General features: G+C 38.7%; 1 protein-coding gene across 1 annotated transcript in view; it reads right to left on the bottom strand.

The window, feature by feature from the left end:
- The window catches only part of CCDC30 (coiled-coil domain containing 30), a 171600-nt gene that overhangs the window by 20980 nt on the left and 130756 nt on the right, over positions 1–19864 (bottom strand). Inside the window, exons 16-18 of the mRNA XM_078145507.1 lie at positions 12889–13030; positions 6599–6735; positions 3456–3570 (exon numbers count right to left, since the gene is read on the bottom strand). Of these exons, the coding sequence (XP_078001633.1) occupies positions 3456–3570; positions 6599–6735; positions 12889–13030 (394 nt within the window). The remainder of the gene's footprint in view (positions 1–3455; positions 3571–6598; positions 6736–12888; positions 13031–19864) is intronic.

Genomic DNA, 19864 nt, shown 5'->3' with positions numbered 1-19864 from the left:
CACCCCCACCCCCTCACTCACTGGTGTCATTCTAGCTGACTTTCTAGCCTGAGGGACTCTGAAGTACAGTGCTACTGTTTTCCTTAGCTTGTGTCCCTGCTAAACTATGGGCTTTTCATCAGAAAAGGCACTATAATAGTGTTATAAATCTGAAGCATAACTAGGCTTTGTTTGGACCTTCAATGAAAACCTTATTAAACATCTTTTTAAAAAACATATTATAACTCATTTATTTTTAGTTTCCAACATTCACTTCTACAAGATTTTGAGTTCCAAATTTTCTCCCCATCTTGTTCCTCTCCCCACCCCAATATGGCATGCATTCTGAATACCCCTTCCCCTAATCTGCCCTCCCTTCTATCTCTCCCCCCCTTCTCTTATTCCCTCCCCCTTCAATTTTCCTGTAGGGTAGGGTAGATTTCTATACCCCATTTCCTGTATATCTTATTTCCCAGTTGCATGTGAAAACAATTTTTTTTAACATTTGTTTTTTAAAACTTTGGGTTTCAAATTTTCTCCCTCCCTCCCTCCCCACCCACCCTCATTGAGAACATAAGCAACTTGATACAGGTTATACATGTGTAGTCATGTAAAACACTTCCAAAGTGGTCATGTTGTGAAAAACTAAATATATTTCCCTTAATACTATCCCACCCCCCATTTATCCTATTCTCTCTTTTGACTCTGTCTCTCCTTAGAAGTGTTTGCTTCTGATTACTCCCTCCCCCATCTGCCCTCCCCTCCATCATCCTCCTGCTCTCTTGTTCCCTTCCCCCCACCTATTTTCCTATAGGGTAAGATAGATTTCCATACCCAATTGAGTGTGTATGTTATTCTCTCCTTAAGCCAAATCCGATGAAGATTCACTCATTCCCTCTCACCTCCCCACATTTCCTCTCCACTGTAAAAGCCTTTTCTTGTGTGTTTTATGTGAGATAATTTACCCCATTCTACCTCTCCCTTTATCCTTCTCTCTGTATAATCCTCTCTCACCCCTTAATTTTATTTTCCAGATAACATCCCTTCATCTTCAACTCATCCTGTGCCATCCATCCATCTATTTATCTATCTATCTATCTATCTATCTATCTATCTATCTATCTATCTATCTACCTACATACATATAATTTTTTCCCTTCAATTACACTAATACTGACAAAGGACTCATGAGTTAAAAATATCATCTTTCCACACAGAATGTAAATAGTTCAATCTCAATAAGTCTCTTATGATTCCTGTTTACCTCTTCATGTTTCTCTTGAGTCTTGTATCTGAAAGTCAAATTTTCTATTCAGCTCTGGTCTTTTCATCAAGAATGATTGAAAGTCCTCTATTTCACTGAATGTCCATTTTTTTTTTCCCTGAAGGAGTATGCTCAGTTTTGCTAGGTAGGTGATTCTTGGTTTTAAACCTATTTCCTTTGTCCTCTGGAATATTATATTCCAAGCCCTGTGGTCCCTTAATGTAGCAGCTGCTAAATCTTGTGTTATTCTGATTGTGTTTCCACAATACTTGAATTGTTTCTTTCTGGCTGCTTGTAATATTTTTCTCCTTGACCTGAGAACTCTGGAATTTGGCTACAATATTCCTAGGAGTTTTCCTTTGGGGATCTCTTTCAGGAGGTGATCACTGGATTCTTTCCATTTCTATTTTGCCCTCTGGTTTTAAAATATCAGGGCAGTTTTTCTTGATAATTTCTTGAAAGATGATGTCTAGGCCCTTTTTTTGATCATGGCTTTCAAATAGTCCAATAATTTTTAAATTATGTCTCCTGGATCTGTTTCCCAGGTCAGTTGTTTTTCCAATGAGATATCTTACATTGTTTTCTATTTTTTTATTCTTTTGGATTTGTTTTACAATGTCTTGATTTCTCATAAAGTCACTAGCTTCCAATTGCTCCATTCTAATTTTTAAGGAAGTATTTTCTCCAGTAAGCTTTTGGACTTCTTTTTCCATTTGGCCAATTTTGCTTTTTAAGGCATTCTTCTCATTGGCTTTTTGGATCTCTTTTGCCATTTGGGTTAGGTTATTTTTTAAGGTGTTATTTTCTTCAGTATTTTTTTGGGTCTCCTTTAACAAGCTGTTGACTTGTTTTTCATGATTTTCTTGCATCACTCTCAGTTTTTCCTCTGCTTCTCTTACTTGCTTATCAAAATCCTTTTTGAGCTCTTCCATGGCCATGGACCAATTCATATTTTTCTTGGAGTCTTTGGATGTAGGAGCTTTGACTTTGTTGTCGTCTTCTGGTTGTATGTTTTGATCTTTTTTGTCACCAAAGAAAGATTCTGTGGTCTGACTCTTTTTGTGCTGCTTGCTCATGATCCCAGCCAATTACTTGAATTATAAACTCTTTGTTAAGGTAGGAGTCTGCTTCCAGTGTAGAGAATGTACTGTCCCAAGCTTTGGGGGTTTTGTGCAGCTGTTTTCAGAGATACTTCTAGGGACCTGTAAATTTTCGGTTCTTCCAAGGTGCTATGACCAAGGGCGAGGTGTTTACTCCTTTCCTGGCCTGTGCTCTGGTCTATGAGTGACCACAAGCACTCTTTTCTGTCTTGGAACTGTGAGGAGGATTTTCTCTTCACCACCACTACAAGTTCCACCACACCAAAGCTCCTCCTCCCCCCAGGACTGCCACCCAGAACTGTGACCCAGATACAAACACAGGCAAAGCAAGAGAGTCCTGCACCAGCAAAGAGATCCCTGCAATCCCCCTCTGATCAGTCACTTGATTCCCCCTCAGTCTGTGGGCCAGAAGTCTGGAAGCACCTGCTGCCCCGGGGCTGAGCTTAGGGACTGGAGCTGGGACTCCATGCTTCTCTCTCACCACAGACACAGACTTTTCCTACTGACTAAGTTGTCTCTGGCATTTATGGGTTGAGAAGTCTGGAAACTGCCACCGCTGCCTACGATTCAGTCCCCTGAGGCCTGCTCCAGGTTCACTCTGAAAACCTTATTAAACATCTTAAAGCAAAACCTGGATAAGCACTTACCAAAAATCTTGTAGAAAGGATTGAAATCTCAGAAGTCTCTTCTATCTCTGAAATTCTGTGACTATATGAATTCTAAGAGCTGTGATGCACCTCCCACTGTCCCTTCCCATCCTATAGTACCTGCTAGACATCTCCCCAGTTGAAGCCTTTCCTGCTGCTGCCCATGCCTTTGTGTGACACTTGTCTTCTTGGTGCACCCATGAAAAAAATGCAGCTTACCAAATAGAAACCAAGCAGTATCCCAGTAGACATACTTGGGTGCTCAGAATTCTTTAAAGCAAGGTTTTTCTGGAGAGGAAGGCCATTCTGGAGGAATCACTCCACAAAGTGCCTGACATTCTGGTTTGTAGACAGTGGGTTGTATTCCCCTGCTGCCCACCATGAGATGAGTGGGACAGTGTAGACGAAAGGAGAATAAGATGCTGTCCTGAAAACGGAAGATTAAATAGGAAGCAAACTTCTTACCTCCCCTCTTCGAACCTGGATACTCCTGAGGATTCGCTCTAGTTGGCCAACTTGCTGGGTAAGCCGATGGCTATTTTCCTGCAGTAGCTTGTTTTCTTCACCGAGAAAAAGTACCCTATGGGTGGCATAAACCAGAGGTAAAATTACAAATTTTTGTCTGGATCCTGTGTAATTCCAAGAGTTCCCATTTTTCCTGTGCCTCAGACTCTTGCCCAGATTTTGGGAAGCACAATATGACAAGACAACTCTCCAGTACCTCCATCAGATTCACTAAATAAAAATAAATGCCAATTTCCTGGAAATTTAATAAATACATAGCTCTTAAGTGCAGAAGTGTGCTAGATGTAACCAAGGAATGTGGAAGAAACAGAAGAATCACAGGAGCTCATTGTTAGAAGAAACCTCAGAAATCATCCAGTCTAACCCAAACCTGGATGGAGATGTTCTCTATGGCATTTTTCACATGTAGCCTCTGTTTGAAGTCCTTAGGTGAAAGGGAACCCACTAGCTTTCAAGACAGCACAGTGCTAATGAGTTGGGCTCTGCCATTTACTGCTAGTTTTTAATCGATATTTTCTGTTTCTTACATCACCATAGTATCCCATGAATCCCTTCCCCTTCTCCTCCCTGAGGCCCATTCCATACGACAAAGAGCATTTTTTAGAAAGGAAAAAAGTTAGCACAACTGATAGATACATTGAAAAAAAATCCAAAAACATTCCAATGTGTAACACCTGTGGACCTGCCACTTCCATGAGGGGTAGATTGGGGGTGTCTTCTCATATTTCTTCATTTGAGTCCCATTTGACTTTTATAATTTTTTGTCATTTACTTTTGATTTTTTGGTGCGTTGTTCTTTTCATTTACGTTGTTGTAGTTAATGTGTATATTGTTTCCTTGGCTCTGCTTACAATTCATATAGATCTTTCTATGCTTCTCTGAATTCATGGCATATATCCATTCTTATAGCACAGTATTAGTCTATTATATTCATGTACCACAGTTTAGCCATTCCCCAATTGATGGGCATCTACTTTATTTGCAATTCTTAACTACTATGAAAAAGAGCTGTTATTAATATTTTGGAGTATATGGGGACTTTCTTTGTAATTAATGGCTTCCACAGGTATAAGACCAGCAATGGAGCCTCTGGTTCAAAGAGTATGGATATTTTAGTAATTTCATTTGCATAATTCCAAATTGCTTTCCAAAATGGTTGTACTATTTTACAGCTCTGCCAACAGAGTTTTAACGTACCTATCTTCCCATACCCCCTCCAACATTAACTATTGCCATTTTTTGTCATTTTTGCCAATTTTCTGGGTGTAAGGTAAAACCTCAGTGTTGTTTTGATGTGCATTTCCCTTATTATTAGTGACTTGGAGCATTTTTTTCATGTGGTTGTGTATACTTTGGCATTCTTCTATTTAGAACTGTTTGTTCATAGCCTTTGACCACTATTATCTATTGAGGAATGTTATATATTCATGTTATATACATATATATATTTATGTATGTACATATAAATGCACTTATTTTTAACATATTATATATATTTAATTATTGCCATATTTTGAATACCGAACCCTTATCAGAGAAATTTGATACAAAGATTTTTTTCCTATTCAACCACTTCCATTCTTATCCTATGTGCATTAATTCTGTCTGTGCAGAAGCCTTTCAGGTTCAAGTAATCAAAGTTATCTATTTTGTTTTTAATTAATTATTAGTTAATTAAATAAAATTAATTTAAATAAATAAATTAATTATTTAATTCCCACTATCTCTTGTTTGGTTAAGAATACATCTCCTACCCATAACTGTGAGAGGTATATGATCTGTTTCTCTTGTAATTTTAATAGTATGATCTTTAATATTAAGATCATGAGCCCGTTTAGAATGTATTTTGGAGTGTGGTGTAAGATGTTGGCCTAAGTCTAATTTCTGCCATCAGCACCCCTTCTGATATTGTAGTTGTACCTCTTTCACCAGTACAGTGATACCATTATGTCAGTGGGACAAACCAAGGGAAATTAAATGTCATGATTACTATTTATGATTGTAACTTTAGATTACTTTTGGATATATGCTGGAACCATCTCTTGTGGTTCACACACAGATGAAGAGTGGAAGTGTATTTTTTTTTTTTAGTATCACTGAGGGGACCAATTTCCTCCCATTTTAAAGCAGTTACCATAATTCTTTATCATATTTTTCCCATCCCTTCCTTCACTAGGTTTATCCTACTACTAGATAATCAGTCATTTTTGAAATGTTGCTATTTTCCCCAATAAGCAGGGTGGGGAGGGATCAGAAAATCAATCTTCGCATCTTCCCTTAAGCTACCAGGTATGTTATCAAGAATTCCCTTAAGCTACCAGGTATGTTATTCAAGGAATTCTGAAAGAATAATTCCAGGAGTTCCTGCCAACCTGGCTTGATGCCAATAAGTTCTTTTCCCACTGTTTGCCATGGCATTTGTCTCTGTGACAACAGAATACATAGCTGGTACCTGTCCAGTAGTATCACTCAGTGTGGTGATTGGACCTCAAATCAGGTAGCTGGAATAGAAAGGATCTCTGAGACACCAATTCTAACAAATTTATAAATTATGATTATCATACTCTAGCCTTTAATCCAGTTTAACCCCCTGTACATTTTAATAACAACAGGTCACTGGAATACACTTAACTAGTTAATCCATGATAAGTTATTAGACAGTCACTAATGTTACTATGTCTGAAGATAATTCACTTCCCAAAGAGGGGTTTGAGGATTAGGGCATGGTCACTACTTATAACCACAGTGTGAGCCAGTGGGTTCTAGTGGGTTCATAGTCAGGCTGTGTAAGTTCAAATTCCAATTCTGCCCTTTACTAATTCTGTAAACTTTGATAAATCACTTAATCTCTCAGAGCTTCAACTTCCTTGTGGATAAAATGGACGGTTAGACTACATGCCCACTAAGGTCCCTTTTTTAGTTCTAAATCTATGATCCTACAAGACTGTCAAGGATAGCAGATTGTGAAATATTTTAAAGAATTGAAAGAGTGTCTCAGTTTTCTTTTTACTTAATTAGTAATATCATTTTTGTGGAGACATTTTGCCAGAAAAGAGCCATATTCTTTGGGAATAAATCCTCACCTATTCTGGACTGAAGAGATCGTATATGTGTTGCCTTGTATAGTTTCATCTCGTTCTGTTAGTTTCTCTAAAAGTTGCTTCTTTTCAAGGAGCAGATTCTCATTCTGCGTGGTGACTTGGTCCTGGAACGCCTTCTCCTAGGGAAAAGGAAGCTTCTTGATAGCAAACATGTCATTGTCAAGAATCACTATCATGGAATGAATTGTGGGTTTAGCTATGTTGGCTTACAGTAGGATATAAACTCCATGAAGGCAGGGGCTGTTTTTCATTTTCTGTTTGTATCCCCTGCAAAGTTCTTTGCACATAGCAGGCAAATAATATATATCACTAGAAAGTGAAAGTGATTTGGAGTTTTATTCTTTTTTCCAGAGTTGTTTTCTGTTTTTATTCAGAAGAGAAAATTTAAGTTGATTTTAGCATTCCTTTTCACTAATTTTCTTATATTATGTACTATTTGGACTCTGACTCTTTCTTTCCCACTTATACTTATGTTCCAAGGATCCATGATTTCATCCCCTTGCATACTTCTACCAATGTAGGTCAATAGACATTTATTAAGTGCCACCTATATGCCAGGTACTGTGTACTTTTGGGGATCAAAGAAAGGTAAAAGACAGTCCCTGCCGTCAAGGAGCTCACAGTCTAATGGGGGAGACAATATGTAAAACTATATATATATATATATATATATATACACACACACACACACACACACACACACACACACACACACACAAGCTATGTTCAGAATGAATTGGAAATAATCAGTGGAGAGAAGCCACTAGATTAAGAGTCACTGAAAAAAGCCTCCTGTTGAAGGTATTGAAGGTAAGATTTTAGCTGGGATATGAAGGAAGACAGGGAAGCCAAGAGGCAGAGATGAGGAAGAAGAGCATTCCAGGCATGGGGGACAACCAATGAAAATGCCCAGAGTTGAGACGAAGTGTCTTGTTTAAGGAATATCAAGGAAGCCACTGGATCAAAAAATGCACGGGGCAGGGAGAGGAGGGAGTGAGTCTTAAGACTGGAAAGATAGAGGGGAGGGCTAAGTTATGAAGGGCTTGGAATGCCAGAGAGATGATTTTATATTTGATCCTGGAGGTGTAGGGAGCCCCTGGATTTGAAGGGGCAGGGGTGACATGGTCAGAACTGTGCTTTAGGAAAATCCCTTTAATAGCTGAGGGGAGGATGGATGGGAGTGGGGCGAGATTTGTGGCAGGGAGGTCAACCAGCAGGCTATTGCAATAGTCTAGGCATGAGACCATGAAAGCCTGCACTGGTAGTGACAGTATCAGAGGGAAGCAAGGGTTGTATTCAAGAGATGTTACAAAAGTCAAATCAACAGACCTTAGCAACAGACTAGATATGCTGGGGGTGAGTGGGGGGGGGCAGCAAACTAAGGTGAGGGAGAGTGAGGTGTGAGATCATAGCTCTGGTAGGCCTTAGTACAGGGGTGGGGAACCACCACATGTGGTCCCCTATTCAGTCAAAGGGCTGCACTTAAGGACCTAGAGAGCCACACGTGGCCTTGAGGTTGCAGGTTCCCCACCCCTGCCTTACTAGATGGTTTCATAAGTTGCTGTGGCCAAAAAAATTAACCACTTTGATATTGTGAAGTCCTTCAGTCAGGAAATTAGCCCTTATATCTAACCTCAGTTTCCCTTACAGAAACTGGTGATTGTTTTCCATGGACTTTTTTATGCAACAAGGCATAGCTGGACCTGGAATCAGGACAAATGGGGTTCAAATCCCACCCTGGACGCTGATGACTATACTTGTGTAATCATGGGCAAGTCACTATACCTTGGATTCCTCATCTATAAAATGGGCAAAATACTACCTGAGTTATTATGAGGCTTAAATGAAATAATATAGAAAGTCAACAGGCGTTTATGGAGTGGTTACTAAGTGCCTGGCACTGTTCAAACTTGAGCATGCTTTTGCGTGTCATTTATTATGATTGTTTAAAGCCCAAGGGTGAGGAACCTGCAGCCTCGAGGCCACATATGGCCCTGTAGGTCCTCAAGTGTCACCCTTTGACTGAATCCAAACTTCACAGAACAAATCCCCTTAGTAAAAGGATCTGTTCTATAAAACTTAGGCTAGATTCAAGCATAAGGAAAAACTTTCTCGTGAAAAAGGCTCAATCTTTAACCACTGTGGCTTTTATGCTACTCTTCAACCAAAGCTCTGATTTATACTTAATCTTCTTTAGGGAAAGTGTTCCCAGTTCTCTGAATATTTATTCAAATGTCTTCTTATGTAGCTGCCTAGTTTAATGTGTACACAAGCTATCTCCCATACCTGGAATGCACTACCTTTCAAAACTGTTCAGCTCTGAGGCCACTTCCAAAAGGAAGCCTTCCTGGATCCCACCAGTTAAAAAAAGAAGTCTCAAACCTTTATTAGGAACTAGAAAATCATCAAAAACACAAACATTTCCATAAACAAAGGTCAGATAATGGGAATTGTATGTGAAATTGTGAATCCAGAACATGCAGATTGTGTTTTGGTAATTGTGGGCAACTGTTCTATGATAATGGTTGTTATATTATAGTTTGTTTGTTGAATTCTCCAGGATATTCTGAGATTTGTATTTGCAGCCTGAGAGTTGGTCACCTATTTACAAAAGATAGAGAATTTCTGATATATTAGTCTAGAGTGTCTTGTCAAGTAAGTGCTAAATTTTTGCAACCTGCAGTAAAACATTGTGTACTTCCTACTATTTCCTTACAGAATCTGCACTGATCACTATACTCAGGGTCCTGTAATTTCTCATTCTGGTGGCTTGGTCCTTCTATTTCTATAAAAAGTCTGAGTAGCTCAGCCATTGGTTTAGAGTGTCTTTGGTTGGTTGAATTCAAGTGAATGTCACTCACAGAGGGCTTTTAGATTTCATTGTTGGATCTTAGGTGTTCATTAGGCTCCATCTAGAGGTAAGCCACTACTGGTTACTATTAGACAATTGCACAGGTGTGTGCCTATCATCACCCTTTACTTACTTAGTGAAGCGATGTCTGCTTATTACAAAAATATTTCTTTATTTATTATGTTTTCTGAGATATCTATCAATCTTATTCCTCATTTTTTATAAAAAAAGTTTTCATCTTTCCATAGCTGCCTCAATATGATGGGTCCTGTGTTTATTAAAGTCGTATGGCTTTTTCTTAGGCTACTTTCCAAATATGTTATGGTCCATTTTCCAGCTCCAAAAGTGTATGTCAAGACTGGTGCTGCAGAGGTTTTAATTGCTTTAAATGCATTCTTCCCACCCAGGCTTCATTTTAGGATGCCAACAAGTCTCCTGATGTACATTGCCACAGCTTTCTTCTTGATAGCTTTATGCTTGATGTGTCTTATCTGAAGGAGAATGAGGTAAATTTGTAAGCATCACCTTGATCCATTGGTTCAATTTAACTTCCGACTCATAGTCTTTAATCTGTATCTTACCTTAGTGGATATAAAGAAATTTATATTTATTGAGTTCAAGTGACATTTTAATATCAATTGAGAAAGGTTCTAAAAGATGGAGAAGCTGTGTCATACATTTTCTGTGGATTTATATAACTTGATGTCCATCAATCAAGTGATTAATAAGGTGCTTTGGAATAGCCCTTCCGTCTTTCACTTGGAAGCCACAATCAGATACTTTAGGAGAAAGAAGAATATGTTTAAGGTTAGGCAAACTCAGAAAGGGCTTCCTGGAAAGTACCATGCTTTATATAAATTGTTCTTGATATTATGTTGGTGGCATGTTTTAAATAGGGAATAGTTTTCCACGTAGATTACGATTATGCATTCGTAGACTCCCAGAATAGTCCCCTGAACTAGGCCTATGGGACAGTGTGACCAAAGGTACAATTACGTAATCTGCAAAAAGCATACATTTTTTAATTAAAGGGGAGAATGAATGTCATGGGTGTGCCCATATACTGTACTCTCCTGTGTCCCCACTGACTTTATTGATAAGGATCTTGTCTTACATTAAAGAAATTTCTCAATATGAGGTGTAAAAATGTTAATTTGCTCCACTGATGAAGACTGCGTTCTGACATGAATAGTTCCTTAAAAAGGTGTGAAATTTCCTTAATAAGAAATGAAACTCTAATAAGAAGACATGGAGAAAAATTTTCAGGAAGAGAAGGCCTGAATGAGTTGCAATCTGTACTTGGAGGGAGTACCTGTATTCCATGAACAAGACAGCCCACCTCTTGGCTCTAGGCATTCTCTCTGTTTGTCCCCCCTCCCTGGAAGTTTCTCCCTTCTCTCTGACTACTTCCACGGTTTCTTTTAATTCTCAATTAAAATCCCACATTCTTTGAGAAACCTATGCCAACCCTTCTTAAGTGCAGTTGCTTCCCTGTTAACTATTTCCTATTTACCTAAATATAGCTTACTTTGTATATACTTGTTTGCATGTTACGCCCCTTATTAGATTATAAACTCCTTGAGGGCAGGGATTGTCTTTTCTCTCTTTTTTTTATATACCTAGCTCTTAGCACCGTGTCTGGCACACAGTAGATGCTTAAAAATATTTATTGATTAATATTAATGAAATTATAGCTTATCTGAAGCTTTCAGGATATACCTAGGGATGTGAGGAGGTCTATTTCTGAGCACATCTGTATATGTGGATATTAATGTGGATATTTTGCGAGGTTTTCTCTGTAAATGAATATCCTTTATTGTCAGCGTTTGAAATCATGAATGTCTTAGTGAGGTGTGTGTCTAGACATGAAGGAGAAAAATAAAAATAAATTGCATTTATGTGAAGGTTTACTTTAAAAAAAAAAGAAATTAAACTCTTACTATGAATTGGTGTGAATTTCTTACATTGTCCTGAGTCACCCAGCATACCACGCTGAGGATGACTGACTGATTCAGGGTCAGTTCAAATACTTTTGGAGGGATATGAAGTACTAGGGAAGGTATAGAAAAGGGAGGACAATGAAGATCTATACCTTGTACTTAACCTTTAAATGGAGGGAACAAAGAGGAGATTCAGAGCAATAGCTCAACATCAAGGCAAAGAAAGAAGAAAGAACATGCAGAGATATGGACTCGGATCTCCAGAGGGGGGAGGCCTGTATATCTGCAAGGCCAGGAACTGCAGGAACTTGAGGCAGAAGTGCAGAGAAGATTTCCTCAATCAAATGGAAGATTTCCTGGATTATACAGAAGTTAGGAGTCATGGAGCAACAAGGGACAGAATCATGATGGAGAGGAGAAAATTCAGATTTTTTTTCCCTTTAGAGGTACATATGGTCTATGGAGATCCAGGAACTCTTTAGAAAGAAGGATCCTAGGGGCAGCTAGGTGGCACAGTGGATTGAGCACTGGCCCTGGAGTCAGGAGGACCTGAGTTCAAATCCGGCCTCAGACACATAATGCTCACTAGCTGTGTGACCCTGGGCAAGTCACTTAACCCCATTGCCTAGCCAAACAAAACAAAACAAAAAAACCCCAACAACACCAAAAAAAACCAGACAGCAACTATGTAGTATTTTAGGGGCAGCTAGGTGGTGCAGTGGATAGAACACCAGCTCTGGAGTCAAGAGGACCTGAGTTCAAATCCAGCCTCAGACACATAAAAAAAAAGCCTCACTAGCTGTATGACTTTGGGCAAGTCACTTAATCCCAATTGTCTCACTGAAAAAAAAAAAAGAAAAGAAAGAAAAAAAAAGAAAGAGGGATCCTTAACCCCAGGGAAACCTAGACACAAGCCAAATTTTATTATTCCCAGAAGAAAATCTGAGGGAAGGAAAAAGAAGTGTGATGGTGAGAAGACCCCAAGACTGAACCTGTTTCACATAAGGCTAGACTGTGGTTCTAAGCCATAGTTTACACTGACAAACTATATTGGATTTTTACAGCTTGTGTCCTGAAGTCTATTCTCTTTTTAGTTTCACCCATATTGCTTGGATGACAGCTATGAAGGCAGTGAAAAAAAAAAAAGCTTGTGGTTATTTAGAGAGAAGAAAACGCCAAAATCTGACACATGGCCAAGAATGATATAAAGAATATAAAGAATGATAATCACTCAATCTCCATCTCCATTGAGAATAAGAGCTAATGGGCTTGAGCTGCAGCAGGACTATTTATATTAAATATAACTTGGGATAAAGCCTATGATAAATTCATTTTTTGTCTTTGTACTCCTACTGCCTAGCACAGTGGCTGATGTTTAACAGGCACTTAATCAATGGAATAACTAGACTTCCTCTTCTAAGGAATCCTTTATCCCTACCACCCACACCATCAGTGTGCTGCACACTGTGTTTTCTTCTCACCTTTTCCATTAGACTGTGCATCTTCTCAACTTCAGTTTCAAGTTGTTTAATCCTTCCATCTCGTTGTTCCACTTCATTTGTTAAACGTTCCTTGGCTTTCTGAAGCTTGACTTTATGGTGATGGTGTTTCTCATTAAAATTTCTGTGGTATTAAACACAAGTGTATAACTACAATACAATGTCAGGATCTACCTTGCCCTCTCAACCCATCTCCTTGATTGGCCTTTCTGATCTTTCTGTCCTGGAGATCTTGTCAGTACCTGGAGGTACTGACCTTTGGCTTTCCTTACATCTGCCCCCAAAGGGTATGAGGAATTGAACTATTGGTATTTCTCATAAAAGGAGACTGAAAGTTCGAGCACTTTGTTAGTTCAAAGCTTCCCTGGGGATGGGCCATTATAAAGAATCTCTGATTTCTACCACTTACTTCAACCCTTGCTTTGATGTAGGCCTAGTTAGGTAACTCTCATCTACTACTTCTGAGTGATGTCACTTAACCTCTTTGTGCCTCAGTTTCCTCATTTATAAAATAAGGGAGTGGGACAAGATGACCTCTAAAGTGCCTTCCAATTCTAAATCCAAAATCTTATAATATTATAAAAGTAGTTCAGGGTAAATTTGCATAACCTGGAAGAGGAAGAATGAAAACAAATGAGATACTGAAGTCTCCTGCCACTATTGTGTTACTGTCCATGTCTTCTTGAAATTCAGATGAATTTGGATGCTAAGGCATTATAATATATGATATGATATAATATGATGTAATACAATATAATAAAGTTTATTACTGATACTGGTTTGTTGTCTATGATTCCTTTAAGTATAATACAGTTTCCTTGTTTCTTTCCTTCTATTTTTTGAATGTTTGTTTTTGCTTTGTCAGCATGATTGCCACGTCTGCTTTTTTGGATTCACTTGATGTATAGTAAATGTTTTCCCATCCCCTCAGTTTTATTTTGTGTCTTTGTTTTTTAAATATGTTTCTTGTATGCAACAGATTGTAGGGCTTCATTTTCTTATCCAGTCTGTCATTTTCCCCCACTTTATTGGATTGTTTAATCCATTCACAGTTAAAGTTATAAGAATTAGGTTTATATTTGAGGAAAAACAAATGGAAAGAGAGTGGGAGTGCCTATCTAAACTCCCAAAAGACTGAGTGGGACCTGCTGACTAGGTGTGGGCACACTGTCCAGCTGCTTAGGAGGGAGGAGATAAAAAGGACAGACTCATTGTGAGCCAAACCAGAATGGAAGATTCAGACGTGCGGAAATCCAAGAGTCATTCCCACAGGCACTGGAGAAGACACTTTGTATGATAGATGGCATTGTGATTGGGACTCAGATGTTCAGTAACAGAAGGTATAGATAGACTGGACTGATTCTGGCTTCAGAGGCATGGAAGAGAGTCTGGTATTATCGATAGGCCTGCTGTACAACACCTAGACCTTAGAAGTAACTCGAACCAGTTTCTGGGGAGTAGTGACTAGAGCAGAGACCAGCAAAACAAAACAAAACAAAGCAAAAAAAAAATGTAATTCAGTAGGAAGATAGAGAGGTGAAAAGCTTCTAGCAAATAAGAAATATGGTACCCACAGGGAATAGAGCTATTGGCAAAAAAAAAAAAAGCTGTAGCAGAGCTCTAACATGGAGGAATGAACCTAGGTTCTTCCCTTTTATACTAGCTAGCTAGGATTTATATTGCGCTTTAAGATTTGCAAAACACTTTACAAAGGTTATCTCATTTGATCTTCACAATAACTCTGTCAGACACTATTGGGCCCATTTTACAGAAGAGGAGACTGAAACAAACAAGGTCACACAGCTAGTCAATGTCAGAAGCCAGATTTCAACTGAACTGAGGCCTGGCACGCTATCCCCTGAAAAACATCAAAAGACCCACCAAATTCAGTCAATATGTACTTTGATAATTGATTATTTTTGTGCAAGGGTGGGCAATAGGTGAATGAAGTGAAAAATGTTAGAAAATATGAGAGAGCAAGGCCAAAGTCTTATAAATTGCAATAGCTTCACACCTACATGATAAATATTTGTCAATAAAAGAATTATTGATTGTGGCAAATATCAAGTAACATTACAAAAAGATTTAAGAGGCCTGTGGCCTGGGACAGTAGGGACTAGTCAAGACAGAATTCCCTCTATATCCTAGGCCCCACAATGGGAAAAAGTGGCTTACCTAGAAGGTAGGCCATCATCGCTACATCTCTCATCATTCACCAAGAAGTATTAGCTTTTAAAAGCTAAATGCAGTTTCCATTTACTTTTAATTTAACATGTGAGACCAAGACATTTTCATTTACATGGTGGGGGGTGGGGGAAGGGAAGGTATTCTGGTCAGGAAGATGAAGGCATCTAGTTACCCTAAGCACCTAAATACATATAGACTAAGAATGCTGCTTACTTTGCGCACAAGAAAGATGTCTAAACAAACTCAAAACCTAACATTGATATATGTTATCTTAATCCCTTCTATCAGAGATGATTTGTAGGTGAAAGGGTACTGAGGCCACAAGCTAGGCCATGGCTGTTCTACCTTTACACATCACTAAGGGTGTGCTGGGAAATCAGTGTTGCTGGGAAGGGGAAAAAAAGTTCTAGTATAAAGTTTAAGAAGAAGCTTTAATCTTTCTTCTTTGGTGTTTTAACAACCTAATGCCACCAACAGCTATGAACGGACACTATAAAGAGTTGCTAGACCAACGTATGTAGGCAGGGATAAGGAAGAAAGGATTGTGGAGCTTTGTGGAGAGCCAAGTGCCCTTGGATGAAACTGGCAGCACAAGTATAATGCTGGGGAAGCCTGGATCTGCACAATGACCAAGTCATCTTTCTTGAAGAAGCCACAGGCTTTTATAGCTTCCATACCAAAGTTAACTTTGAATTCCACATCTTCAGCCTGTGACTCATGGATGGGCTCTCCACATATCACAGAAAGATAGCCCAGTATGGATGAACCTGGGGTGCTACCTGATCTCTGAGTCACAGCAGTGATGGAAGTCTAAGGATGGTACCTTGCTACCTGAAGAGCAGAACTTCCAGACTTGATGAGGATATTAATAACCCCACTGTAACACTTGAAGGACGCTTCCATGGCATGCATAGCAGCAGCATCAATGGGACTTTTTGTCAAAAAAGGCCAGTGGTGAAGCTCCACAAATAGCTGAGTAAAAGATGGAAGCCTCTGCCTCCCAGGTAAGAAGTGTTGCATTCTCATAGCCTTCACTTGGTAGTCTTCTTTGGCAATCTCCCAAGACAGAATAATGCAATCAGTTCCATCACGGACAAATCACTGCTCTTAGGGTATATGGGGTGTGGCTTATTACTCATGCTATCTAGTATCTGAGTGGCCCAAATAGCAGATTTCTCAACGTAATTACACATTTTAATGACTATAGTATGAGCAAGAAAGACATTTGCTGTGAGGATCACAGTATCCAGGTCTCCAGAGCCTTTAATGCCATCACGGTACCATCACTGGCTTCCAGTATCTCATCACATCTTTGGACTTCCTTCATGGCTTTCAATCTTGCTGATGATAGTGATGTTCTTTCTGCACTCTCCAAGGACCTTTATGACAACGGTTGCCTTTCAAAGGAAAGATTTAAACACCATGTCCACATCTATTCTGCTCCACAGTATAAATCTTTCACCTCCTCCTCAGAAAGTTGCAGGCAAGTCTGCACTTGCTGCAGGAGGGCTCACATCCTTCTTACTGCCCCAAATGCTACCATTCTCCACCTCAGTTACGAGGAAATCAAAAATAGAGGAATGAACCCATTATCCACAAAGATTTTCTGCCAACTTTCACCACTCTGTAAATGTTTTGAAGACTCCTCATGCAATACTGTCATCGCACGTCACCGTGTATACATTGTTCATGCTGATCTTTAGGGTCCTGTCCTCTTCCACTCCACTTCAGCTGTGCCACTGCCCCTAATGAGTCAGTATCTAGTCCTTTGGTTCTCAGTGCTTTAGCCATAAGCTGGTAAAGAATAGCTTTAGAAATGAAATTCTCTGTGGCTTTTTGTACATTTGCAATGATCTCTGTATAGTACTCACGATTTTTATGGGAAACGTTTAGACAAACAACATGCATTCTAGCTTTAATCACCTCTTTTAACATTTCCACAGAAGGGGATTCTGGGCCTATTATACATGCGACATCAGTGTTTTGGACATGGATGGGCTCTAAGTTGATGTCCAGATGACATATGTGCTCCAAGGAAAGTGTCCACCATGGCAGTATTGTAGTTCCTGGTTCCTGCTTTAATGGGTGACTTTGCCATGGTGACAATTCTTTCATTTTCTGCCTTTTTCTTAGTGCCTTTTGTCTCATTTAAAATTATTGGAAAGAACACCTTGAAGGATAGAATGCCCTCTCTCTCTCTCTCTCTCTCTCTCTCTCTCTCCTCTCTCTCTCTCTCTCTCTCTCTCTCTCTCTTTTGTGGGGGGCAGGAAGCAATCGGGGTTAAGTGACTTGCCCAGAGTCACACAAGCTAGCAAGTGTGTGTCTAAAGCTGGATTTGAACTCAGGTCCTCTTGACTCCAGGGCCGGTGCTCTATCCACTGAGTCACCTAGCACCCCCTAGAATGCCCTCTTTATGTATCATTCCTCTGATTACAATTTAAAAGACAGGAAATGATTCATTAGAGTGGATCATTCTTAAATCAGCTCTGACAGCAAAAAAAAAAATCAAAATTAATACAAAACTGGAATAAAGGATAAAAATGAGAAAAGTTTATGACATGAAATTAAGATAATTTCTATATGACCTATTCAAACAAATAATTGATGCTAGAAAGTGGGAAATGAATGGAGGAAAGGATATAAATACTGATTATAACAATTTCCTATAGAAGTTTAATCAATGTAAATAAATACAATGTAAATAAATGAGGGTGTCAAAAAAGCCTAAAAACTGCCTAAGTGAAGAAATACTTAATCTCCTTGCTAAATAGAAAACCTTAGCAACCAAGGGCAATGTCAGCTTAGAATTGATTAATTTGTTAAACGTAAGCAAACTGTTTCATAAAACAGAGGGGAAAATAGGAAGATAAAAAAGTTCAAAGGAAGCATGGTAGCTCTGAAAGTACTTAAAGATGAAATCAGAAGTAGGACACCAAAAGAAAAATGGAAAAGATAAAGATTTTTATAACAAAGTCTCTTCATCACCCAGAACTGTGTGGCTACAACATTTGCACCCTAATGAACCTCACAATCACGAATCTGCTGGTGCTGCTTGAAGAAGGGAAATTGGTACAGAAGAAAACAAAAAAGAGAAAAGCAACTGGATGCAAGGCCAACTCTGTACAAGAGGCCCATGCTGTAAATGATACAATGTTGAAGGTGTTGAGGGCTTGATTCTCACAGTATCTGTGGTGAGAGAAGATAACAATGTGGAAAAACTCTTATACCTTATTATTACCCATCCCCCCCAAAAAGAAGTTCAACAGATGGGAAGACACAAATACCAATGCATTGCTGGTAGAGCTGTGAATTAGACCAACTGTTTTGGATTTCCGTTTGGAATTTTATAAGAAAAGTAATTAAATGGTTTAGACTCTTTGACCTCAAAGAAATGAAACAGAAAACAGGGGTCTAATATATACCCAAATATTCATAGCAGCAATTTGTGGTGGCAAGGAACTGGAATAAATGTGTGTCTGTCAGCTAAGAAATGGCTGAAAAAAACTATTAATGTTTAGCAAAAAAAAAAAAGACAAATGTGAGGAATTCAGAGAAAATTTATATGAACATTTGCAGAGCAAAATTAGAATCAAGAGAATGAAAAATACACAATAAATACAATGATGTGAATGAAAAGATTACTAAAAGGAAATTGAATTCCCTCATGCAACTTCGTTTTGAAGTAATGGAAAAGCCATTAAATTCCCAGAGAGGAAGTAATGAAATTCCCTCACGGAATGTGGGAGACTACAAAGACATATTATTGAGTATGATGTCAGATACGGTTCTGTACCAGATGTTTTTGTTTAACTGGTTTTCTTCGTCACAAGAGAGGGTTCAAATCTGGGTGCAAAGTCCGGAAATGACTATGTTGCAAAGATAAAAGACATCAATAAAGTGTCTTTTTAAAAAAGGCAACTGACAGAACTTCAATAACTACTGCATCAAGTCATACCTATTTTCTCACCTCTCTAAATGTAATGGGGTCTGGGGCATTTGCAGACATGATCAGTTTGCTGCAATGGTGTCATTTATGTGGAAGACATTAGGGAGCTGTTTCTGGGAGAATTGTGAGGACTGGAAGATGTATGGATATTCTACAACTCACACGTGTTGTGAGGATCAAAGAATCAAATCAAATATTTATGAGGAGCTTTCTTTGCACTGTGCCTCACATATAACAGGTGATTAATAAATGCTTGCTTTCTTCCTTTTCCAGATACCATCCATGCCTGTTCCAATCTCTCCAAGGCATTTCCCTTGCATAACATCAAGATTTGCTTAGAAGCAGTTCCCCACTACCCTAGAGATGCATGTCAGCAAGCTGATGAGGGTCTACTGATACGACAGACACTCATTACATAAAATTTTGTGAAAATAACTTATATATACATGAAGGGCATCCTTTATGAGTATACTAGAAAGGAAAAGTGATATTCCGCAGTGGATGACATTTTTACCATCTAAAAATAAACTGAAAGAGAGAATACAAGTTCCCACTATGCTTACTGTTTGCCAACTATGAAAAGATATTTAGTAGAGTAAAATGACACCTTAAAAACTCCTCTCCAATAAGGTGTCTCCTATATATGTCAAAAGTAGGTAAGATTCCCAGAAAGATATAATAGTAACAGTAATGATAATATTAATAGCTGACATTTGTGTAATGCTTTAAGGCTTGAAATGAATATTATATACGCTATTTCACATGATCAGCAACAGAAACAATTATACGACAACTTTCTGATTCTTACTAAAAATGAGGCATACA

This window comes from Phascolarctos cinereus, unplaced genomic scaffold (genome assembly GCF_003287225.1).
Source record: "Phascolarctos cinereus isolate Bilbo 61053 unplaced genomic scaffold, phaCin_HiC Scaffold_726;HRSCAF=1367, whole genome shotgun sequence".
NCBI classification, from domain to species: Eukaryota; Metazoa; Chordata; class Mammalia; order Diprotodontia; family Phascolarctidae; genus Phascolarctos; species Phascolarctos cinereus.
This window is presented reverse-complemented; position numbering and strand designations above follow the sequence as displayed.